This window comes from Ornithodoros turicata, chromosome 3 (assembly GCF_037126465.1).
Source record: "Ornithodoros turicata isolate Travis chromosome 3, ASM3712646v1, whole genome shotgun sequence".
Classification (NCBI taxonomy): domain Eukaryota; kingdom Metazoa; phylum Arthropoda; class Arachnida; order Ixodida; family Argasidae; genus Ornithodoros; species Ornithodoros turicata.
In genome coordinates, this window is record NC_088203.1 from 91,126,394 (window position 1) to 91,153,440 (window position 27,047).

Here is a 27,047-nt window from a genome sequence, read left to right on the forward strand (position 1 = left end):
CCTCTCTCGTTTGGACTCCCGAGCCTTCGACATCACGAAACTATTAGGTCCTCCTTCGTCCGACAAGGCGCTAAGGGCACTTGAAGACTTTTTGCATGCAACCGGGCTTATGGACATCCTATGACACGGTGAATGTGTGATGTGTCCTGTGTGTGCCCCCGGTGATTCCGCCACTTTACTCTAACTTGGGCGCAGCTCTTGAACTTTTGACCTACATGTTGAACTCAATTATCATCTCTGTTCGTCTCTGGACATCATCCTTTTGCGTTTTCATCATCTCATCATCAGATTGAACTTTCTGTATTAAATGTACTGGGGTAGCCAGTTTGACTTCGTCGAAACTTACATCCCCATTTTTGTCTTTATTCATATCACATCACATCAGAACATCTGATCTCTTCGGTCACCAGATACCAAAACCGTTTTCAGAACGAAAATCCGTTCGATAGATCGTCCGCAAAAAATTCGTGAAGGGACACCATTTTTTTCCTTTATTTTATTCATTGCGCATCTCTATAGAGACGCGTCGCCCCCAATACGAGAGGGTGAAAGAGCACACTATCGCCTGGAAAAAGATTAAAAGAAAATAGAAAATGCAGCCCAAGATAAGGGCAGTCGCCATAGAGTCACCCGATAGATTTGTGGTTTTGTTTTGTTTCCGCAAGTTAAAGCTAATCTTCGACGCATGAGGCGGCACTGTGCTCTTTCAGTCTCTCACACTGGGGGTAAAGGAAAGCCGCTTCTTTGAAGATGCGCAATAAACCAAATAAAGCAAAAAAAATGGCGTTCCTTCACGATTTTTTTTTTTTTTTTTTTTTTTTGCAGACGATCTACCGAACGGATTTTTGTTCTGAAGACGGTTTTGGTATCTGGTGACCGAAGAGATCAGATGTTCTCATTGGAGCAACTTCGTAGCTTTTATAATTAAAAAGTTAATTATTGAAAGTTAAATAAGACATTGCCTTAGGAGTCTGTTAATGCCCCCCTAGGGAGTGCCCTTCAGCATATGCTATATTGCACTTGATTTCATCTCGGAAAAAGTGATTGATATATTTTTTAAATCTGTTCACACTTAGCGTGGACACCATGTATAGTGGTAAATATGCACCTTACAGACATCTTATAATTAAAGGGGCACTAAAATGCAAAAAGAACTTTCTCTCAAATGAAAGTCCGTGTCTCAATTAGTACTCAATTCAAACAAAACTAGTTCACACAACGCTACCGTTTAGGAGAAAAACGCAATGAAAACGGAACAGCCTTTGGCGGCAACGAATGGGATCCCCAGGACGCGAAGATTGGCGGCATCCAATGAGACAGCAGGAGAAGCGCGCGCATACTTATCGTGGGCGTGTGGGTTTGGAACGGATCCGATTGTAGTGTTCCGTGTATGCGTGGCATGATGCGCACTGCTGCATTTTCCAATACGGATTCATTGAGTCGCAGCCCACAACAGTTATCGCGAGTGTTCCACTGACAACACTTATCTTGATGTCCCTCGGACAGCGACGCCAGTCCGTTTCGCAACGCGCGCGTTGTTTTTGACCGGGACTGCTCCATGGCGTGGAACGCGCGTGGACTAAAAACAACGATGCACGATGCTCGTTCACTGCTTAGCGCCGAAGCAAGAAAGAGTCCAGTGTAATTTTGTGTAGCTTCGTAACGGAATCAAAGTTTTGAATTATGATAACAAGTACGAAGTCAACATAGCGTGTAACGTAATTTGAAGTAAACTTGTTTTTGCAGTTTAGTGCCCCTTTAAGCTATAGTAGCACGCTTGCTGGCGCAAGTTTCGGTATTTTATGTAAATACGTTGCTGTAAATAAAGAATCTTTTGAGAAAGGCCCAGTTTATCATTGATATTCTCTTATCATTAATTGGATTTCTCAAAAGTTTAGCTATTATACCGATAAAGCACGGAGCAACGTAACATTAAATACGTTTGATTAATTGACAAAATTTATCAACCGCACGCATATATCACGCATATCTTTGGGATTACTGGTTGCCTATTTCCGCAGAACATGCTCAGTCACTTCATGAATCATTTGTTTATTATGTCGCCAGTATGAGATACTGAACACGCAAGATAATAGTATTCTGGCAGAACAAACCTCCTCTGACTTCTCCGTTAGTGCAGATTGCAGACATGGACAAGGTTGTCAGCATCGTCACTGTTGATGCTAGAAGAATAACTGCTACTGCCAACCCTGAAAAAGAGATGGCGTAGTGTGTCACTCGTGTTTGTCCCCCCTCCCCCTTTTTTTTATAATAATAATTGGGTGTTTACGTCGTGAGACAACTGAGATTCCCTTTTTTTTCTCTCTTTTTTGTTACACCACCAATATATTGAGAGATCACTAATGAAACATGTGAGCAGAATCCGAGCAATGAATGTTCACTGATTGGGTGCTCTTACAAGGCACGTGTAACCGAATGTTTCACGGGCCTCGCTTCTGTACATTGATTCACACTTTTTCAGTAGTTCATACTTCCTGCTCTCTAGCTCACATTTACCGCCGGGCGCTTTTGCAGTTTAAAGAATAGTGCGTACGTTTCGTACAGGTGATTCTTCGAGGGATGCATCATCATCATCATCATTTTAGTCAGAATAGCCTTGCGAGGTTACAGCGCGCTTGAGCGGGTTAGTACGTATCGAGCGGCGCATTAGAGTCCCGGATCCCCGGAGTCAAGTGGTGTTTATCTTTTTTAATTACGCTCGCTTTTTTTTAGCCTGTTTAAAAGAACCACATATGATTGCAAACAAAGTGAATCCGGGATTTTTGAAGGTGCTCTACGATTTTTTTTTTGTATATAAATTGATATCTAACAAATTGCGGCAGTTATCTATTTATTAAGCCAAAGAGTCCGAGAGGCCATTACATGAGGGAGAGGGTATCGACAATACCAAATACATCACAATGATGAAATAACAATGAGGCGTAATTAAACTATTAAAAAGGATTGCATGTTGACTCCACAAGGAACCCTTGCAATTTACAAGCATAACCGTTACAAGAACAAAAGGAATTAAGGTGAATCAGGCGAAATTAGCGGTCAGTTTTCCCACAAATTGCTGGCAACCATGCGATACGAAGTGGTATAGGTTATTCCAGTCTGATGATGTTGAAGTATGGCAAGTCATCGGAAAAGCCAGACAGCGTCGGGATTTCTTTCCAGGCAACTTGCGGCTTGTGTATGTCTGTCTGTCTGTACGTTTTACCCTCAGAACAATTATACTTTCATCATGATGTTTGTCGGAAGAATGACAGTTCGAATGTGGTTGTTTTAGAGTGGATTAATGTAGAACCTTGGTTAATGGAATGTTAGTGATCTAGCCGGCTGGAAATATATGAAGGATTGTTAATGTAGCTGTCACAGAGAGCTGGTGACAGCTACGACGAGGAGAGTCAAGTCCTGTAGATCACATAAACACCACTTTTGTTTGTTACTTTGGTTATTGTTATTGTTGTTGTTTACTGTTGCTTTTGTTTTTGTTTTGTTTGTTTACTGTTTGTTTTGTGTCGTTACTTTTGTTTATACCACTTTTGTTGTTTTTGTTTAACACTGCGCTTTTGTTTCTGAGAGCTGTTGAGTGAAAGAACTTACGAAAGAGCGATCACCGGTGTATTTTATGGCGGGTTTCGAGGTAAATGAATCCGGCTTGCCCCATGAGTGCAGTTAAACTAGTATGGGGGAAATAATCTTTGAAACACGAAGCGTGAATCTTTGCTTTGCTTAGAACCTCGAAGCGTTTCGAAAGATACGTTTGTTGATAATTAGCATCTATTTATTTATTTATTTCCATACATCTCAAGGGCCCAGAGGGCATTACATGAGGGGGGTAGGCCAGGCAACATGTACATACTCAAGAGCAGGTGTACAACGATAAAGGGAACTGCAGGGAAATAACGCGAACAAATTTTGTAAAAAAAATAATCAGGGGGAAATAAAACAAAAATACCCTGCTTTGCGCAAGACGACAGTCAACCAGCTACCTTGGTTGCACCACAAAAAGCACTTATTTTAAAGCTTGACTGAAGCTACATAAAACCCCCTGATAAGTCCGGACAAGGAAGGATCTCGTTCGTTGGATTTACCGCAATGCGTGCGTGCTTGCCGTGAAGTGAACAGTATGGAACTTGATGCATAATGTAAAACCACGAGACTAGGGAACACGAAGGGACAGACACAACACGAAGTCTCAAACACAGCTGAAAACTTTACTTCACAGACCACTTGAGACTTCGTGCTGTGTCTGTCCCTTCATGCTCCCTAGTTTCGGGGTTTTACATTATGCATTAACTTCACCAGCTCGCTTGCTTCTTAGCCATCTTTTTCATAGTATGGTACTTACCAATTCCCGCTTGTCCGACGACCCAAGAGAGCCGAAGGAAAAGCATCACACCCCAGATATTGAGCAAACATCGTACCTGAAAGCAGGGAAATTACCTCTTCGATCACAACACATCAATTCCCGTAGTTGCCAGGTAAGCGCTAGCACAATTACCAGAACACCCTGTATCCAGCCAAACTTGACCGCGGGAGAGATGTTCATCTCTTCTGGCTTCCCTTCGATTGAGAGTGACTGGAAGAGAAATAACACCTCATTGGTTGAAGGTTCCTTCACAGCAGTAGCCTACGCATTAAGGGGACAGTAAGTTATTTTTCCTTTTTAATCTTTGGAGTCTGAACTCCACTCCAAAAGACATAGGATCTAGGTGTTGCTTTCAAACAGAATAGCGAGTTTGAAACTATATTCAGCAGACAAGCTCCCAGCTAAAAATAGTAACTTATCATTCCGTTACGACTAAGAAATAAAATGCATCCAGCGATCATGTTTCATCGAGCAACACCGATAGTAACCTCCAGGTGGCTCCATGACGCCATCCAGACAACCCTTCAAAACAATTACACAACTTCAAAACATTTCAATATTAAGCGAGGAGAAACATCTGCTGCAACGCTGGTAGCTTATATTTTTGTAGCTTTTTCCATCGGCGTTAACTCCTCTCCCCTCGTGGAAAACGATCCAGGCGCCCCCTTCCCGCGAACCTATTTCTGATGGCATAAATTGTTGCGACCTATCACTCCGTGAACGCCTGACCTTTTCGACATTATCGACACACATGCGGACAAAAATGAAGCGAAAAGCTTTTATCGTGCTATTTGAATTATCCTGTCGACATACTGCAGTCGTTGCACTCTCATTTGGAACTCATCTGCAAGTCATCTGCAGAGCACATGCGTACGTCAAAATGCAAATGAGCCGTAGGAATTATGAGGGAAAACCTGACAGGAATCTGTCGAGGGAATGTAATTTACTGAAGAGAACGAACAGGTTGTAAATAGCCGCCCGTCGTTCTAGAGAGTTCTCTTTAGATATATCAGCGAGCTTTATTTTATTTTCTATTTTTATTTTATTCTATTATTATTAAATATTTTTATTATTTCTTTAATATTTTATTTTATTCTAAAGACTACGTATATATGCTGAAAGAAATGGGTTCGGGCGACCGCGCAATGAAATAGGAACTAGAAAAAACGAGAGGCAGACATGAAAAGTTAAGGGACACGTCGACGTTGCTTTGGAAGCTCCGCCTTCGACAGGACTAAGGGATGACAAAGGGGTGACAAAACACATTTGTCACCTCTTAGTCTTGACGAAGGCTGAGCTTCCGCCGCAACGTCGACGTGTCCCTTAACTTTTCACGTGTATATAAATACCCCCCTTTTTTTTCTTACTTCCCATACCTTCGTTGTCTGCCTCTCGTCTTTTCTAGTACATTATAATACAGTATTATACCGTACTACATTACAGTAAATTACATACAGTACAGTACATTATAGTACATTCTAGTATTTTCTACTACAGTATATATATATAGGTATATATTTTTTACGCTCTGTTGTATAAAGCTTCGAGCGCATAAGAGCCGTTTTATTTCAAATTGCGTGGAACCGTTGCGATGTTTGTAAAGCTCACTTCACCTAACGCACTAGTGTGTATAGGCGAGACCAACTTTACAGCAACTTCAAGTAATTCACGAAAAGGACAATTAGCGCCGTTCTGGCGGCCCCTAGAGTGACCTCGCCTCAGCTGTACGAGTTCCAACTTTACATACAATGTTAGACTTTTATGTACATACATTTCTTCGTATAAAACTTGATTGCACACATTACTAGACGCAACACCCGGTATTGTACGGTGCACCAGGATAATCTCGTCCTGCGAGTTGCATTCGCATAAAGCTCTTGTGCGTTACAAAACGCTACTTCAGCTAATATGCGTAATTAAGGTGCATGGAGTCATTTCCACGCGTGCGCTAGAAGAGCTCGAAGTTTGTTTCAACTATACAGCAGCTAGGTATGCTTCGCAACACCGCCACCCCCGTTTCAGTTAATGAGGTTCTTCTACGTGCGCTGTGCACCGTGGGAGTACTATTCTAAATGAGCTACACATGCCTAACAAGCTGGTCAGCTGTTGCGTACTCATCGAAGAGAATGTTGAAATTGACTTGCTACCAAATCATGCGCGTATAGTGGCTAGTTACGGTTTAGAAATCGGTATCTGCCGGCAAGGGAACAATGGGGAGCCTTGGCGGTTTATGCGATGATTTAAAGAACAGGGGCCCTATTCTCGTCAAAGTAATCCACCTCGATTACTTTGTGTCTCGCCTGTCATTGGTCGTCACGCCTTGGTGGTCACGCCTCCTTCACGTAACGACCAATGACAGGCAAAGACGCAAAGTAATCGAGGTCGATTACTTTGACGAGAATAGGGCCCCTGTTACATCAACATAGATTTTGTTCCTGCTTTGGTTTTATCCGTCTTTCGATCGTACTAAGAAAATAGTCTTCCGGTAGGCGCTTTTGCGTGTGTATTGGTACGGGAGTATCTCATTGTTCGCCAGTGTTCAATCTGGATGACAGTTAGCCTTTAAATTGAGAGAAATCAGGGGTCATAAAAGGTGACAAACTCCTCCCACTTGAAAGAGCGGAGCATAGAGGTTGGATGAACGAGCAAAGTTCCCGTTGCGTTCGGTACCCGAAGAGAAAGGTACGTATGACATTCTTTTTCGAGGGAAACACAGTTTCGGAGCAAAACCTGTCTGGAAGTGCTGCATAGCTGGCTTTTCCCACAATTTAATGAATATTCCGACGACTTGATTTTTCAGCAAAATAGAGCACCGGCACATTGGCACCGGCAGGATGGAAGTTTTCTGAATGACACACTGCCTCAACGTTGGATATGTCGCGCGGGACCCAAAAGGATTGGCGCTATACTACACTCTCGAACACCCAGAATCCCCAGACATTGCACCCTGAGTCTTGTTTCTTCTGCGTCTTGTGCAGATACGTCAAAGACCGTGGACGGTCTGGAAGACCTCGAAAACAGAATCATGGCGGAGGTGACCTCAGTAGAAAACGAAACTCTGAGGGACTTCTGGGACGAATTCAACTATTATCTATTGTGCAGCAAAAGGGCTGAAATAGGCATTTGGGTCCCGAAAAGCACCAAAAGAGGCAGTAAAAAGAGAAGATACAGGCACGTTCTCCCGAGGATGCATCTTGACTTTCCTGAAAAGCTTTTCAGGATACACGATACTGGTGATGTGATGAAGAAAAAAGTCTCTACCCCAGCTCATACCAAGACAACTCATACCGCACTCACACCCTTTTTTGTGGGAAGGGGCGTTGATTATAGGAGTAGCTTTTTTTCGTACCATTCAAATTCAAGTCATGCCGAGAAAGGCCATAACAGGAAAGAATGCCACAGAATGTGACTTATACTGAAAGATATGTACAAATCCCACAGATGACATTTGCCGATGCACACTGAAGGATAGTTAAAGTGCAATACAACTGTAATGGGAAATTTTCTCTAAACAAACCAAATCGAAAATGTCACATTTTTGTCGTCGCATGGAGCACTAAGACACTAATCATTTGAATACGTGATCGCTTGACTCAATTTGTATTCCAGCCCATGCATTACAATTCTATTCACAACCTGTCCATTGGCACGCTTCTCCAGGCGTTGTTTTCGCGACAGGGGACAGCCAAGGGCTAGCAACCCGTTCTTCATGATGGTAAGACAGACTTGTAGAACGTTAGTAGAACGGCGGAAGAACAGCCTCCACGTCGAGTGAATTGGTCCGGTCCTCCCGAACAGCTTCTCGGCCACCTCGATCGGCCCCAGTTAAGGTCATCGATGCATAAACCTCCTAAGCAAGCAACCGGACGTACTCTGAAAAACTCAGGAGCGGCTTTAGTATTCCACACGACGACGAAAATGTGAGACAAGTTCGATTTGATTGCTTTTCAAAGTTCCCTATTTCCGATAACCGTTGTCGTGCCGTTTAACTGTCCTAAAGTGCGCTTCGGTACGTGCCATTTTGGAATTCTTACATTTCCTCACTATTCGTGACACTGACATTTTTTGCTGATATGGCCTTTCGATCCCGGCGTGACTTGAGTTAGAAAAGCTACTCCGAAAAATAACCCTCCCTTTTTCCCGCAAAAAAAAAAAAAAAAAAAAAAGAACAAAGAGAAATGCGAAAGCTGAATGTGACATGACTTCGCTTGGTATGAGTTGTCCTGGTGCAAGTCGGGTGCAGACTTGCGTCAGTTACTCAAAAAAATAATAATTGATTGCCGTTACCAATTACTCGACTCCAAATGTAATTGAGTAACGAGTAGAAAGGTATCGCGTTACTCCGCTGGCTACTCTGCATTCACGCAAATCATACCCGTCTATGTGTGCCTCAAAAAGAGAAAAACAAACAATCAGAAAAAAGAAAAAACAAGGATCCATAGCGGAACAGCTGAAATAACACGAAAAAAAAAAAAAAAGAGAGCGCGTACGACAACTAGATCTGTACGTCTACTGTATTTATCGCCCAGGAAGACGTTGACCGGATTGTGGAAGATCATTGCGTGGAACTTCCCCATCACTCACTAAACTTCCAGGGATTGAGGTACCACCACACTGGTGTAGGGAGAGATTAGGGAGACAGACACTGAAATTCTAGAACGACAGGAATACAGTGACCCGGCTTGCATTAATAGAACATCACAACAAGGGCTGACGGCACGAGAGGCCTGATTTGGGGCAGAACAGTAAGCTAATCTCAGGCGGAAAAGTAATCACTTACTGAGCAATCGATTACTCAGAAAAGTAACTGATTACTCGAAAAATTACTCAAAGAGTAACTGATTACAAGTAACGCAATTACTAGTAACGCGTTAGGGACAAGTCTGTACTCGAGTGCGGTATGAGCTGGGTTCACGCCCTCTGGTGAAGGGATACCCGGCAACTTGACAGACCAACGTGACATAAAGACAATCGGACAAAAATAAGACGGATTAGGACGAAGAGGACGAAGATCATTTATTCGTGCAACAGTGCGAAGCGTCACTTTATGTTCTTGAACACGACTTCGCCCGCTTCATAATACCGCGTCACCTTGGCTCGGTCCTGCCAAAGACCTATTCCGTCTTTGTCGCACCCGAAGGGAACACCGCTTCAATAACTTGTCTCTTTCCCGGCAACAGAATGCGTGGACATGGGAGCTCACGTGGGAATGCGTAACTTTGGAAGACTAAATACGCTTCTGCACGATGCGTGTCAATCCCCGGGTGAACAGCGTAGGAGATTCGGTGCCCGAGCCAAAGGACATTACGCAGATAGTACAAAGGAAGGGCCTTCGAAAGTGTCATAGCGACAGACGCTGCATTTTGATATGATTTGACCCATTACTGGCGCAAGGATAACAGAGGACAGACACTGAATAGAAGTTTACGGTGTTTGTTTGTTGTTTTTTAATGCGTGTTAGCGCCGCGAAGCAACTGTGGCTATGAGCGGCGTACAGATGTGGACAGACGGAGAGAGGACAGCAGGAAGGAGTGGGGTACAGGGTGATTAGTATGCGTCCTGGGCCGACTTCAGGGGGAACTGTGCCGACATCCGTCTGGAAAGTCTTTGTAAAACCCAGGGAAAACCTCAGACAGCACAGCCGGAGGTAGGATTCGAACCCACCACCTCCCAGTCTTCAGCACGACCTTTTTACGATGTTTTAAGTAGAGAGTGTAACACAGGCAGAAAGAGGCTGACAGTATTTAAAATAAGACTCGATGTAGATGACGATCAGATTTAAGGAACCTTGACCAATAGCCACCACCATGGTTTGCATTTGATTTACATTAACTGAATTGATCATTGCATTGGCAACGAATGGAATGACACAAGACACACAGCTTGATACACTAAGCGAATGTTTACAACATTGGCTATAGACCGTTTACAGCAGCCAGTTGCTTCATGCGGTAATAGATGGCGCTACACTAGCCCCGCCATTGCTTGCCTTCTGCGAGTGCCTGTGTGCCTTTGCCTATGTCAGTGCTTCTGAACTTTTTTACCGCTGTGCTAAAATTCTGTGCAAAATGTGGAAAATCAGTAAAAGAAATCAGCCCCGTATGACCAGCAGGGCCGGTGCTAGAGGTGCGCGGAGCCTGAGGCACAGGCACATCGCGGGGCCTGTTTCACACGATTACTAAGTGCATACTTGTAATCCCTGGTTGAGGGCTTCGTGCGCGTGGCCTGTGCAAGCGCGGGGCTTAAAGCGGTCGCCTTACTCGCCCCCCCCCCCCCACCACCACACACACACAAACCTATCGCCGGCCCTGATGACCAGTGTGACCAGCCACTGCGGGTTATGTTTTCTGAACTTGAGGGCCGTGTTTTGTCAAAGAAGTGAAGCAGCAAACACTGTTGTGAGGCATGTTTTGTATCATCAGTGTGATTAAACGTCTTTTGAGCGTTTGTTTCACCAGTGTGATCGCGGCCTACAAGGTCTATAACAGTCGAGGCCTATCAAATGAAACTTCAGTCCCGGTTTTGTGCTGAAAAGTTTTATTGAATACATTTGAAGGATCCTGGAACACGCATAGGGCTCGCACGCATTTTCCAAACCCAATGGTAATAAAGCTTAGCGCTGTTACCAGTTACGGTTCAGGGCGAGAGAAAACATTCCAAAGCTGTTCCACTCGTGACTTGGGGGCGTTTCTTTTTCTTTCACTACAGTTGGTACAGTCCATTGAGCGTACCTTCTTTTATTGCATACTCCCTCGAAAGGAAATGATTGTCGTTCACAAAAGAGCATCACACTCGTCCGCGATCCCTCTCGTGGTAAGGTACAAAAAAGCAGCTGCCTTTCGTAAGCATGTATTTCTGCATCGGAAATAGTCTGTTAAAGCGCTTTGTATTGCGAAAGCAGGTAAGCCGCAAATCTGTTTAGGACGACAGTATAAGGTTTCCTATGGGAACTTCATGCGCGTACCACAGGATGTAAGATGAAAGTCACTGAAAAGGTTAGCCAGCTGTAGGGATCGAACCCACATCTTCTGGATTGCCACAGGATGTAGTTGTCCACTTGTCTTGAAGTCTCGAATATTACGTTATATGATTCTCGGCACACGAGAAATCAAAGGAGTTTGAAATACAGAGCCTCAAAATTTGGACGTAAGGCAATCTTTTTGCGGAACTTTGCAACGGATTTGTTCCGAAGGACATCGCAGAGACATCATACCGAGCACCTTGAAAATCGAAGTGCATCAAAGGCCTGTGAAACTAACAACAACTAAGACGACAAGCGCCGTTCTTTCAATAGGTAAATCCGAGTATTTAAAATAACTTTTCACCTTACACTTTAGTGTCGCTCGCGTAAGACCGCGCGATAGTTCAGTTAGCTATGTGTTTGTGTAGTTTTAGCTCTTTTAAAGGATGACTTTTGAATATTCTCATAACCCTAAATATTTTTACAGCTATTCTACCAATGCGATCCACTAGTGCGATCCCAATTAAGGCTTCTGAGGGATGTTTGGCATCGGTAGTTCTGTGGGACTACCTACCTCCCTGGCTGCCAACTACATTCTGCTCTTCCTTTTTAGGGCGAGGACAGTACTATTTTTAAAACGTGATGTGGGCAAGGCTTGCGCTTGTCCCATCCTACAGTTGGCAATACAACTATACACCAACTGCAAAAATGAGAATTGCTGCGGCAACTCCTATAACCCGATGATCAACACATGGGTTCCTCATTTCCCCGTAATTTTGTGTAATGCTCGTAGTGTCCCTATACAGCATACGTCATGCCCTCCCACAATAATAGTCGCTATTTTGTCCTTCAGTCCTGGGATTATTGAAAAAGACCTTCATACTTGAGTCAGTGACCAAAAAAGAATTTGCTACTCTCGGCGTAATAACAATACGTCTGGCTCTCGTGAGCTACACGAGAGTGTTCTGTCGGCAGACTCTTCCTGTACCGTGACACACTTACCGAAGACTTGACAACCATCACGTTTCTCCGATTTTTTTTTTTTTTCTTTCGGTCTCCGTATCTTTATCTACGCGTTCCATTTTTTGGGTTCTTCTATTAAAATTGCAGAATGTGTGCATTCACTTTCACTGTATTTTTTTTTTCTTTCTTTATCACATCGCCGTCACCACACACTTTGTTATCTTTTCTTCCACAAACTGAAACTGAGATAAAGAACGTTCCGTGACCTCATAATAACATAGAAGACACCTGGGAGCTAGAAATTTCGGCACCAAAGCGCTTCAAAGATATCATATCTGAAGATAAACCTCGCATCCATATACGTACGTCGCAACGAAATACCAACATAATATTGAACGCAAGAAAAGGAAGGCTTGACGTGTGGCCAGTATTGGACAAAGGTTTACGCGAAGACAACAGGTATCGCTTTTGGAGTGCTTGGACAAGTGATGTTTGTTCCCCAGCTATCAGAAACACTTCCTGTACACAATACGCACATGTTTGGTATGCTCCTTGAAGAGCACCCTTCTGGAGTTCTAAGAGTGGTGGTAAGAACACCCCATTGTTTCTCAGTGTCTGAGCTCATAGCGACACACAATGTACAAGATTACGTGCATTGTACTATTGCTGATCTACTACACGATAGTCCCTGAAGTGTGTGGACATGAGGTTTCGTGATAAGGAGCTTCCGCTCGAGGTCATGAGAAAATGGCAGATCCATTGTGTGGCGACATGCTGCACGTGTCGCAGGGTAGGACTGCGGATAATTTCGACCCCCTGGGACTTTTCGATCGCCAGAAACGTCGGACACACGGTGCTGGAAGCAATGTTTACCTCCCCCACATTACTACCGTCCTCTGCCGGGATCGAACCCGCGAACTTGAGCTCAGCGAGCCAACACCAGTCGGTAACGTGTTCCCCAAAGGTATAACGCTTCCCCAAGCAAATATTTTGCGTCGCAGTTCCTGAAAGTAGTGTGTTGATATCACGCGGTGCATCGCTGTATATATGTACGTACGTGCGTACAGCATTCGCAGTAAACTGTCCATATGCAATCTGTCCCCCGCTGCGACGGCGGTTTCCCTCCCTCGCATACAGAGGACAGGAAAATGGGAGCGCTTCTACTTGAGCGTCTAAAAATGACCACCATATCGCCTAATTTCCAGGCGCTTTCCTCGTGCACAAACTGTCTCGATTTTTGTTCTGAAAACGGTAATGTTAGCAGTGACCCCAATGGATTCGATGTTCTCATTGGGTCAATCTCCTATCTTTGATAACTAAAAAGCTAATTAACGAAAGTTAATTATTGCATCGACACAGATGATTGCCTTTGCCCTCTTAAGGGTGGGCCTCTAGGCGTAGAATACATCGCCATTGGTTAAAACTGGGAAAAGGTGAAGGTAATTTTCCTATTTTTAGTTACGGTGTACGGTAGTTATTTTCCTAGTTACGGTGAAGCCAGACAACAAAGATGTAGAAAGTAGGAAAAGGGGGAGTTATTTACTAGTGGAAAGTTAAGAGGGAAGTCAACGTTGCGGCGGAAGCTCCGCCTTCGTCAGGACTGAAGAAAGGCGAAACGAAGCGAAAGACGAAGGCGGAGCTTCCGCCGCAACGTTGACTTCCCCCGTAACTTTCCACTAGCAAACAAATAACTCCCCCTTTTCCTACATCTTCGTTGTCGGCCTCTGATTTTGTTAGTGCCTATTTAATTTCGCGGTCGCCCGAACCCCTTTCTTCCAGCAAAGTATATACAGGGTGCCCCACCGAAAAAGGGCCAGGGGCTAAAAAAAAAGACGGAGTGCTGGACACAAATGGAACCAATTGTACGTGTTTAGCAGTTGTGTGGTCTATACAAAAATATTTTTTTCATCGCCCCTTGTTAATTAATTAGCGGTAATTAATTTAACTTTTCAATTATAAAAGTTACAATGTTGTCTCAATGAGAACATCTGATCTCTTCGGTCGCCTGATACGAAAGCCGTTTTCAGAACAAAAATCCGTTCGATAGATCGTTCACAAAAAATTCGTGAAGGAACACCATTTTTTTCTTTATTTTGTTCGTTGCGCATCTCTAGAGGCGCGTCTTTCCTTCACCCCCAAAACGAGACGACGAAAGAGCACACTATCGCCTCTTGCGTCCTGGAAAAAGATTAAAAGAAAACAGAAATAGCAACCCAAGATAAGGGCAGTTGCGATAGAGTCACCCCATACATTTCTTTTTGTTTTGTTTCCGCAAGTAAGCTCATCTTCGACGCATGAGGCGGCACTGTGCTCTTTCACTCTCTCACATTGGGAATGAAGGAGGATGCGCAATGAACAAAATAAAGAAAAAAAAATGGTGTTCCTTCACGAATTTTTTGTGAACGATCTATCGAACGGATTTTTGTTCTGAAAACTGCTTTGGTATAAGGCGACCGAAGAGATCAGATGTTCTCATTGAGACAACTTCGTAGCTTTTATAATTGAAAAGTTAGAAAATTAATTACCGCTAATTAATTAACAAGGGGCGATGAAAAAAATATTTTTGGATAGACCACACAACTGCTAAACAAGTACAATTGGTTCCATTTGTGTCCAGCACTCCGTCTTTTTTTTAGCCCCTGGCCCTTTTTCGGTGGGACACCCTGTGTGTGTATATATATATATATATATATATATATATATATATAAAGAGGGGGAAATTTTTTTTCTTCATAATTCACTGGCTGCACTGTGGCATTGAGGAGTGCTCAGTCACCCTCCCAGGTGTATATCACTCGCTGAGTGACCCCTGGTTTCCCAATCCTGAACGATGCGCAGCTACCCAGGGCCGACGAGCCGCAAACAGGGCGAAACACGTGTCCTCTGGTGCTGTCGCATCGTTCAATGAGTATATATATATATATATATATATATACCGGTGTCCCACCGAAATCTCCCGGCTGGATAATTCGTAAACAGGTGGAGCCATCGAAGAAATTTCTTTTTGGTAGAGATCCTTGGGACATCAGCCGTGAACTGAGTAGTGTGCGTCTCATTTGCATACGCTCACTAATTAAATAAACATGCTAACTTTTAGCTTTTACTTCGCACGCTTACGGAACCTCTGTTTTACGCATACGGACCTTCAGCGAAAAATATTCCAAGAGAAAAGAACGCATCGACACTTAGTGATTTTTCCGAGTAATTAATTGGTTTCGGTTTACATATTTCTTGCGCGGAGCAGTGCACCAATGCGCTCTTTGGATCAGCTATCCGGCTGTCAATTTCGTGTTCATCCGCCTGGTTCGCGCACGGGGGCGACGGAATTGTTAGTGGACCGCTGATAACGTCACCGTTAACTTACCGTGCCTGCGGGAACCAATGACAGAGAGCGTGGCTCACTAGTGAGTTTTAGTGCATCGTACGCTATCGCCTTTGCTTTGGCTACAATCCCCTTTTTTTTTCTTTCAATCATCATCATCATCACTAGTGAGTTTTAGTGCATCGTACGCTATCGCCTTTGCGTACGTAAGGGATAGCGTGGTGGCTCCGCGCACTGCGCAAAGCTCTCTTTATGGTTTGCGCGTGCGCAGAACCACCAACGCTCTCCCTTACGTACGCAAAGGCGATAGCGTACGGTACACTAAAACTCTCCAATATCTTATCTACCGAAAGGGTCCGGTAGACGCCGTTGCCCTCCCTCGCTATTAGAGAGTTTCAGTACAGCGTACACCGCCGGCTTTGCGTACGTAAGGGATAGCGTTGATGGTTCTGCGCGTGCCCATAACAGAAACACAGCTTCGCGCAGAACCACCAACGCTATTTCTTACGTACACAAAGGCGATAGCGTAAGACATACTAAAGCTCTATTAGAGAGTATTAGTACACCGTCGATAACGTGGCTTACGAAGTACCGTGTGAACCGAACCCAATCAACTGATAAGATTCCAAGTCATGCACGCTGCCATTTGTTCCGGTAGATATCGTAGCTTCACGGTGACGTTATCAACGGTCTACTAACACTCTTTGTTCAGTGTCAATAGAAACTTTTAGTAGATCGTACGCAAAGGCGATAGCGTACGCAACGGATAGCGTTGGTGGTTCTGCGCACTGCGCGAAGCTCTCTTTCTGTTATGGGCGTGCGCAGAACCATCAACGCTATTACCTTCCGTACGCAAATGCGATAGCGTATGACGTACAAAAACTCTTCGATGGGTTACGGTACAATCTGAATTTTGTTCACCAAATACATCATAATATATCAAAACAGGTCCAGCTTCGGTCCTATCCGTGGCCTTACAGGACCACGTGATCGGCAGACTGTTTCCGATACGCTGGAATTGTGCAAACGCCGCAGGAACAATGCAAGAAAATTAAATGACTCCAAAACGCGTTAAAAGGATTTCAACAAAAATCTAATAGTATCTTTAAAAAAAAACTTTGGCCAAAAATACGCCGCCATATTAAAGGCCCAACCTAGCTTTTAAACTGGTTTGACAGAATGTCCAAAATGCAGACTTTTTTTCGTTCCTGCGGTAAGCTGTTGCGTTGTGTGAGTGTGTGTTTGTGTGCTGAAGTGCTCATGCGATTTGCATGTTCGAACAAGCAATGACCCACCGGGACAAGAGACTGCTAGAGAAGTTTAGCCCCAACCGGAGTCCCACGTAAAGCACTTAAATTCTTAAATTATGAAAGAGCAGGGGCAGCAAAGTGCTCGCTGATGCAGTTCCAGAAAGATTTATTTCCGGGCACGTCGTCAACCATCAAGGACAAGAGCGTGTACTACACGAAATTGAAACATGTCAAGCAGAGCGATTCGACGTAGTTTTGAAAGGAAGCGACGGGTATAATGACACGGAAGCCTGTCTTTCTTCACGAAAAAAGAAAGCAAAAAGGAACTTCGAGTCCGGTTGTCCGCACATGTCAGCTGCTAAGTAAAGCCACGTGCTATAGGATTTTAAAAATAAACTACATAATATCACGTGGTATAGTAGTCCGTCAAATGAAAGGGACGATCAAGAAGACAATGAACGCAAGGTATAAAGACACGTATAAAGGTATATATAAACATAAAGGTTAAGAGGGATGTCTCACGCCATCTTTTGAGAGGATGAAGAAAAAGGCACGTGGGGCAACGCACAAGTAGTCTCATCTTAGTTACGCAGGGCCTGTAACTTCACATAAAAGGCGCGCCCTCTGGGTAGGAACAAAGACAAAAAAAAGCGCATTGATTGATTGATTTCACGATTTGCCCTCTCAAGCGGGTCGAAGAACAAAGGGCGGTCAATATGAGCAGGTATCGACGGAGTCGCACTGGGTCAACATAATTCGTGGCTTTACGTCGAGAGACAACTGTGATCATGGAGCCACGCCGCAGTGGTCGGTCTGTGGATTATTTCTGCCGACCTGAGGGCATAGATAAGCACTTCTCAGCAAATTCATTCAAGATCACACCATTTGATATCAACATCACAAACCTGTCATTCAACCTGCAGTTCCGCATCACATCGCATCATACGCCATCATTCAATATCAACTTCAACATCACATCATACCGCAAGTCATCGCTCGAGATCACGTCATTGTCCATGATTCTATGGTGAGTGGCGGCCATGATGAGTGAATTTGCCGACTTGCGCCGAAGACGAAACAGGCGGTGTCCCTTAAAGAAAACGACATTTCTGCCCAGGCAGAAATTTGAGCTGGAATCAACTCAAATTTCTGTCTGGGTAGGCAACGTAGTCATGGCCACCAATTTGCTAATGTCCTCGACCGAGTTCGAACCAGCAACCTTGAACGAGCAAACGGACACAGAAATGACGTAGGGCACGAGTTTGTTCTCGGATAATTCTGATGATGTACACAACGTTATCAATCTCAGTCAGTTGGGAAAGAAAATAGTGCCAAGAGCATACGAATTGCGCACGCGGACATAACATCCCACACGGTTGTTGCCACGGCAACATCAGATGCCCGTCGGTAGATATTTTGAAAGGACGATGACGTGCCGAAAAAACAAAACGGATTTCGATATACAGTCAGGGCCCACTCAATGCGATATGATAATTTTAACCTTTTCGATTTGCATGGTCTAACACTACATATTGAACCCACGATATTAGCGAGGCGAGATATATTATATGCATAAACTTCAGTCATTAGGGAGTTCTAGTATAGATCGGATGGTGTTCGCAGTAATGGTTCCGAAACTAAGCCAATCGCGTTCTTCCTTTGAAGTGGCTGACATCAATATGTTGATCCTTGATTGAAAGACTTCCCCGGTTGCATAGTGTTCACAAATTGTTTCTCATTTACTAAAACTGTGAAGTATGTTGAATAGCACTTATACAACTGAATTGCTCCAAACTAAAGTGCGACGTCGAGAACATATAATGAAGTCACACTCACGTTTTCCATTGAAGTTGATTCATTTGAGCACTGTCTCTGGTTTATCAATGCTTATAGGGTTTGTTACTGAAAATTATAATTTGTTTTCATTGCCGTTTTCGGCATTATATGGTGTGTTGTGTTTAGGCTTATGATACTCTTATTTTTTGGACGAGCATGCAGCAAACAGAAGCGCAGTACTATTGAATACACGCATTAAACTTTTTTATGCGAAATTCGTGAAGAATTTAGTAGTCCTCGTGGATTCTGAAGTAAGAAACGTGAAGGCAGTTGGGTGGGGTGCGGTGATTCAAAGTTTTTGGATATTCGTGGGTCATCCCATGTACGAGGAAGTCAAATACCACAATGTTCTTCGCTTCTCGGTTATAACGAAGAAGCTTTTGCACGAAGTTAGCCCTAACTATCTCGTCCTGTATTGTGCCACTTAATAAAACAAAGACAAAGCAACAACGAAAAGTTACTCATATCCTTGACCACCGAACAGAAGGAAGCTTTAAAAAAACGCAATGACGGATTAGGAATGAAAACAGACTACCTAGCATTGCTTTTACACCTGCATAGCGTAGCGTAGTGTTGCCCCTGTCCGTACGTATGTGAGCATTTCTTGTGGCTCATGAACCTCAACAATAAGTTACGGTCACAGCAACCTGGTCTTCGCGTGCACGTTGGTAAACTAACACTGAATAATGTGAGGACTAAGATTTGCTCATATTAACCCTCCCGTTGAGTTTACGATCTTATAAGTGGCAGCCTCTCCGAAAGTCTCCCGCGAGAGGCTGCCACTTATAAGATCGTAAACACAATGGGAGGGTTAGAGAGGTAGACAAGAAGAAAAAAACATAGGACCGGAACAGATGTGTACAAAGGTCACTGTTTTTTTTATGAGCTAAAGCTAACAGTCCCTAAATCGTTCAGTTGCAATAAAGTCAGCCCGCTTTTTCTGATTTTTTAATTCCCTTTTCAGTGTTGAAACTAAGTAATGGCAACAATACAGCGTGCAAATAGGAGGTAATTTCAGTGCTCCATGAGCGTTCCTGGAGTATTACGTATTTTTTTGCTCGAATCAAAGCTGCCTTTGCAACTGCAGTTGCAAAGGCAGCTTATTTATTTATCTTGGTACGTCAAGAGAAATAACAAATAAAATATTTTTCTTTTTTTTCAGTGACGAATTGTACACGCACCGTCCTGCTGCGCAATACGTACGTCGTTCCTGTTCTTTGTCTGTTTATTTCAATTTTATGGCAATTACGATCGTTTCTATTCCGCGCGGCCGTCCATGATCTGGTATAATGTCAGTACGGCGCGCGATTCTATGTGAGTTCGGAAACTGTGCCCCAAGCGAAGTCCTCGAAGAACAGCTTTCTTATCTCTCCCAGAAGCTTTAATCGTCGTTTGCTTTTCTATTTCCTGAAAGCTGTCGTAATGGTTGTTAGATACGTAAAGCTAGTGCGCCTGTTTCATGTGCATCCAAGCAAGTACTTCTCTGACGAACGCAGACAAAGCTACCGTTTTATGAGCTTCAAAGGAGGCCACTGAAGCCCTTGAAGAGAGACGTATCAACTTATAGCGTCGTAAAACTGTCCACTTTTACCCGCCATCTATAAATTGCGGCTGTTTAGCTGAACAACGGGCATCTGTCACGGACTCCTCACATAAATATAAGCTTTACTATGCCGGTAAAGTATATTACGCGCTGTATTCTTTATATAGAATAAGAAAACCGGAGTATGGGGAATCGGAGTATCTTTTGGGGAACTATAAATGCAGTGCCACAACCATCAGTCTTTTTTCAGTTTAGGGATATTTTGGGAGCATTTGCTGTCCCAGGGAGTAAATCTCGGGGCCAAAGGACGAAAATAGGCAGTAACTACACTCTGTATTGGGAACTATATAAACTAATTGCTCCCCGAGAATTCACTATTTTTTTAGAGTATGTATATACGTAAATATAAAGGGAAAGTTAAATAGTGCGTGCGGATGACCACAAGTATATGTAAAACACCTTGTAAAAAAAAGATGGATTTATTAGCGCTAACTTAGATGCAGGGGAGTCAACGTTTCGGCAGGCAGACTGAAACTAGAGTCACTAAATAAGCTACGCTTCAGAGTATCGACACTGAGGCAAAAAGAGCCGCCATGTTGTTTCGGATGACCTCCAGCCCTACCTCTATTTTGGCAGTAGAAATAGATGAAGGTGAAGTTCAGCAGTGGAAGAAGACAACACTTCGAAGAGCGCTAAATGGATGGCGCTGGAGGTCATCCGAAACAACATGACGGCTCAGTGTCGATACTCTGAAGCGTAGCCTATTTAGTGACTAACTGAAACACAGTGTTGCTAACTGAAACGTCGATTAACCAAATTTGGTCTATAAATTTCCTTGCGCGTGTGTATTTTCCCGTGCAAACTCTTCGCATGCCTCTAATGCATATATATATTCATACACCCGTGCATGTGCTACGCAAAAAAAAAAAATAATAATAATAAGCTGTAAAAGTCGAGAGCCCGAGACGCGGCCAGGAAGTAACGAAAGTAAGAATAATAACGAGACTTGGAGCTTGAACATTATTACAAGTTAGTCAGGCTCGTACGTTATAGAATGCTAAACCCGCCAAAGGCAACACAAAGAGAACCGCCATATCGTTAGAAAATACCCCCAGCGAAACAACGATTCTCACTCTCAGAAAATGCTGCCGTGATCGTTTATCTTCTCGCTCACATATTACTGGTTATTACGGGGAAACACTTCGTTTATTCCGAAAGATTGACGGCATCATTTTAATGGCGTAATACGGTCGGAACCATATTATATGCACCCTCGTCCAGACGGATTAGATCGTTCATCAAAGCCCAGCGACACAATGGATGCTCCACAGAGGATGAATTAGGAACAAGAGCATCTCGATCTCGTCCGATCTAGACACGTGCGATATTAAAAATGCATGATTCGCCCCCGCGCGCGCGCCATGTACAAAGTGCAGAGGGATGCAACTGATTTACATACATAATCGCCCGCGTTAGTACGCAGTTATGAACAGCGCATACCGTTCCGATGAATTTCTATGTGCAAAACAAGAGATGGCATCTTAGACGTCAACGCGCGACTGTCGGAAGCCTAAGGAAGATTTTGAAGACAGGCTAGTAGAAGAAAAAGAAAAGCGTGACATTTTAATGCCACGCGCAAGGAACTGCAAATTAAGATAAATAGTGGTCAATGTAACGATTGATCAGAGATTGGCCTGAGATTATAATTGTACCCCCGATTGTTCCTACGTTTTTTTTTTTTTTCTTTTCTTTCGGTGAAGTCAGGAAAATAGGCTTCACTGCTTTATCCCATTTTAATGTGAGAGATAAGGTGCAAGTGCCATTATATGAATCCTCTCGCTAACTTATCCGCCTTTCCACAGTCAAGAAGTAGAGGTAAACCACATTGTTCGTGTAGCAGCACTACTATTCCGCGTGCACTACTCAGCGGTGCAAGCGAAAAAAAAAAGAGAAAGAAAGAAAGGGCATTTATTGTAAATTCAACGTGCTAGATTGAAGGAAAGAAACACGTTAAAATGGGATGGATACGCAAAATGAAAGTCACGAAAGAAAAGTTGAGAGGAAATGAGAAGGAGGGCTAAAGACGTACACAGCTGAGTTACATTTCGCATACTTTGATTTGATTTGACTTTACTGGCGCAACATTTCGCAGCCAAGTCGTACAAATATATGTCTAAAGGATTAAAAATCGCTAAAAAAAAAAGAAAACTGTCGTTAGATCCCGACCTCCATGTGCAAGATGCGGGAAAAAAAAATAAAAGAAGGAACGGCAAGAACAATAGGTTCAAGAGCATTTCCAATGATTCTGCCGGCTCAGCATAAGGTTGTCTGTGTTCCCTCACATTCTGAGAATCATTTTGAGATCACACCCACTTGCCCGCATTGCAATCTAGGGTTGCGTCATTTGAGGAGAAAGCTGAATGTAACGCCACCCTCATTTCCAACGAAACTTTGATGCGACCGTGCACTATTTGCCCAGCTTCAGTAGCGCAGGTCGCAAGCACTGCACGGCCTACCCTGCATGCGGGCCTTAAGCAAACACTCCTTGCTCTAAGTAAGCGAAGCAGGAGGGGGCGTTTGCACGCTGAACAGCCTTGACTCGCGTGTGTTGACTAAAAACGCAGCTACCATTAACGCCCGCATAGCCCCCTCTCCGATGTTCCATCTCCGCCAATTCAGCTTCCGCGTCATGACTTGACTTATGAGATCAAAAGTTCGGTAACAGCGATGATAAGGAATGGCAGGGCACGTGAGCGTTCTGCAAGGTCACGCGTGTTCTGGAAGCACTTCAAGTGGAACGAGTTGCAACAGCCATCTGTCATATGGGAAGAAAAAAAATATATCCGTATCAGATTGACTTAAACTGGCGGTTGGCGTCTTTGGAAAGAAGCGTTTTTCTTGGCAATTCAGTTGGCAACGACTGCGGCGCGAGTGAGTGACAGGAGCGTAAATAAAATTACCGGAAATCCCGGTAAGAATGAGGCGGTCGCGAATTGTATTTACTTTTATTTATTTATTTACAACATATTATCGGCCCTATAAGGCTACAATAGGAGGGTGATACAGCAGGTAAGTATTATTTACACTGTTTCTATTAAAATTTTAATGTCAATTAATTTTAATTTACTTCAATCTAAATTAAGTTGCATAAATTTTTTTATTTATGTGGTACGCGCTGCCACTGGCGTACGTAGGTAGCCCAGAAAAAGGTGCCGTATATTCGCAATTTTCTTGTCTGGGCCAAATGACACACGCTTAATTTAAAGCAGTCATCCATAACAAAGAATAGCGACTGTTTTATTGATAACGAATGGAGTGTTTCATCGCCAGATGTGATACTGTGCCGCATTACCTGCGGTAACTCGGTGAAGATATGATGAGCTGCACAGTGAGGACACGGTAGACCACTAGTCCAACGCAGTGCCCAGAAAGGAAAGCAGTGCTTTTAGGGCACGGTGTTCGTGAGCTGGTCACCATGGTTAAAGACAAAATACAAAGCAAACTTTGCACTCCAGTTGCACTCCTTGCACTTCAAAAATGGTAAGACCACAATACGTGAGAGAACACCTGCATAAACAAGATCACACGCAAACTGACCGATGCGGGAACGGACTGTAATGTGAGAGAGCTTTGTATAGTGGATGAAGCAATTAAACATAGAACGAAAAACACAACACAAGCCTCACAACGCTCAGTTCCATAGTTCAATAGACCTTTTTATTGCCAACTGTAGGATGGGACAAGCGTAAGCTTGCCTTTTTAGACAAGCAAGCGCGTGTATTGGCATCGAGGCGGAAGACCAGTCACAAGGACTGGCTCCCATATAACTATCTCAACAAGCTAGGACTAAAACTAGAACTAGTGCAATGCCAACTCCTGCTTGTGAAATCACGTCACGTTAAGGATTGCTGTTCGTGCTTGTCGTCGCCATGCAACAGACCAAGACTGCGGAGAGTTGCGTACGGGATAACGGCACGAAAGAAAGTAACGCTTAGTAATGAACAACGTACCTTCCATGCGTTTCTTCGAATAGCACAGACGAAGTTAGCCAGCGTCTTCCGAACTCCATAGCACCGAGGACTGCTCTCTCCCTCTGTAAGACTCTGCGAACACCCGCTCGAACGAGGCTTAGAACGTGTGACGTCCCCCGAGCGCGACCGCCGTGTACTGCTATGCAGCGCGCAATCCACACTTGGTAATTTATCTCTACGGCTAAGAGAATGAACTGTCGTCTATCCCGGATTGGAAAGGGGGGTTGAAGGAGCGTTTGAATGGTGCCCCAGCGAATCCGTGGAACCCCATACAGCTCCTCAACTCTGTGCCACAAAACGTCGGGAACGAGACACTCATGAAAAGCGTGCTGCGCAGTTTCATGGCTAGAACAGAAAGGACATCGAGGCGAGGTGAGACCATAACGATGCAAACGATCCCTGAGCGGCAGGACATCGTGCGCAAGTCTCCACTGCAAACTTGCACGACGAGAGTCCAACCATCCTGCAGTAGCGTAGCGCCACGCGATCTGACGCGGCACAGATAGCTCCGGTACACCCGTGGGTGCCGGAAGTAAGCCCAGCAGGGACACATAGAACCGCCTCACTGACCATGTAGAAAGATCAGCGTCCACGTGGCTCTCGCGGAGGCGACGGACTGATGACACGTACTCTTTTAAGTGGGGAGCAGTAAACTCTGAGCGCGGCCTATTCTGCTGAAAGGAACAAAAGAAACGAATCTCCGGGCCAAGAAAGTAGTGCAAAAGGTCGTGTGCGGGATGGTTAGGCTCACTCAGGGCATCAAAAATTGCCTTTATACCTAAAGCAAGGCACTTCACTTTTACATGTGGCACTCGCAAGCCACCAACCTCACGCGACTGGTACAGACGCGCGCGCGACACCCATTCCACACTGTTACCCCATACGAACTGAAAAGCAATACGGGTCACAGTAAGAAAGATCTGGCGTGGCGGAAGCGATATGGTACCATGGTACCAATACTTGCTTAAGAACCACGACGCCGCTAGCCGGGCCTTACAAGTAAGTGGAAGAACCAGACCCTTCAATTCACGGAGCACGGGAATGCTACGCTGGTGAATGCGCATCCACGATGATACTGCGATTCCCCGACTATTGAAGTAGTATCCCAGTATGCGTAATTCAGTTTTTACTGGTATCCCGAATGGAGACGCACAGGAGGGGACTGAATTGATAAAGAGCGCTGCACTCTTATCCCTGTTTATCCGCGCGTTCGATGCTCTACCGTAGGCCTCCAGGGTAGCGCCACCTGCGGAACGCAAGGGCTCATGGGAACTTGAGCGCCTTAAAGCATTACGAGGCGTCCAGAGGCGGAGGTAGAAGAACAACAATATTCCCGGTGTGCGCAGCAGCAGCAGCGTCAGCCGTGATAAACGATAACCGAAGCAGACGACAAAGCAGTGTCCCTCAAAGTTCCCATGCTGCCTTGCGCCGACGATTAGTAGCAACCCCGACCGGCAATCGGAGGGTGCGGGTTCGAATCCTATTGCTGGTGGCTTTCCCTCAACTGCCACCGTTCAATGGGAGAGAACTTGTTTTGAAATTGTTTCGAAATGAAATTCTGTAATACTTTCTAGCTTCTGCAATGCCTTTTCCGTGAATGGGTGGTTGATAGGCACACGTAATTTGGTCCGTTCACATTCACTGCAACTCGTGATAAGATCAGCGTGTAGCTGATCGGAAGTCGTAAGCCAATGGCGCTAACTTTTCAAAGCGGGCGACCTGACAATTGCTCCGGACTAACATCCATCATTGCTGGCTGTGCATAAGCTTTTTCTCAAACACCCCGTGTAGTGTGCATTGAAGAACGCAAGCTGCCTCCTTAATTATTAATCCCCTATTCCGTACAATTAGCTACGACTAATTACAACGCGGATCGATAATGCCATTATTCGTAGCTGTCAGAGAATATCGCACTCCAAAAAAAATGGTACTAAAGTAACCACACAGCACCCGTACGCTTGTAGAAACACTTGCGTGTTTATTAGTACTACCCAAAAACATAAATATAACGGTAGGCCTTTGAAGAGGAGCGCGTTTCCCTTCGACCGAGGCAATCGAACGGCGTAAACCGTACACTACCCCGTCGCGGTGCATTGAACTCAAAGAGGAAGGTAGACGGGTTAGCGAACCGTGGGCTCAGCAACCGAGAGATGGGTTGGTTTAACGCACTGCGATCAGATACGTAGGGGGAAGAGAAGAAGCCGAAGCTCTTTGGCTGCACGTAAGGTATAATATATGCTTATAAGATCAGATACGTTTATTAGCTCCCAGAGGCAGAACTATATATATGTTGACTTAGCGTACATAATGTCCTCTTGCTGCACCGGTAACCACACAGTAGATTGTTTGTACACATTTCCGGTTCGAATACTTTGTCCTTTCATGACACCTACCGTTGCGGTGCAAACTTCAAACCATACAAAATGGTGTTTCGTAAGACACCCTCCTAAATAGTGCATTCTACGCAAACGACCATTTTCGTTACATCCAAACTCAACCATTCCAAAACGCATACTATACAGGAAACACAATTTCAAGGGGATGTATTTCGAACACATTTTTGAACACTGTTAACACATCCTTCAGTTGAGCGTGCGGAACAAGAAAGTCGTTATTTACAGAAACACCTCTTTTACACGTTGAAATGTGTAAAAAAATACTGTTTGTGTAAACGTCACTCTCCATATTCGAATGCAAGCGCCGATAGCCGCGTTCCATCTTTCTGTAAACGTATTCCAAAATTTATTTCATTAGTTTATTCAT

General features: G+C 44.2%; 1 protein-coding gene across 1 annotated transcript in view; it reads right to left on the minus strand.

Annotated features, from left to right (window-relative positions):
- The window catches only part of LOC135388816 (solute carrier family 12 member 2-like), a 61,672-nt gene that overhangs the window by 19,270 nt on the left and 15,355 nt on the right, over nucleotides 1-27,047 (minus strand). The window contains exons 2-4 of the mRNA XM_064618636.1: nucleotides 4,511-4,588; nucleotides 4,358-4,433; nucleotides 2,115-2,210 (exon numbers count right to left, since the gene is read on the minus strand). Of these exons, the coding sequence (XP_064474706.1) occupies nucleotides 2,115-2,210; nucleotides 4,358-4,433; nucleotides 4,511-4,588 (250 nt within the window). The remainder of the gene's footprint in view (nucleotides 1-2,114; nucleotides 2,211-4,357; nucleotides 4,434-4,510; nucleotides 4,589-27,047) is intronic.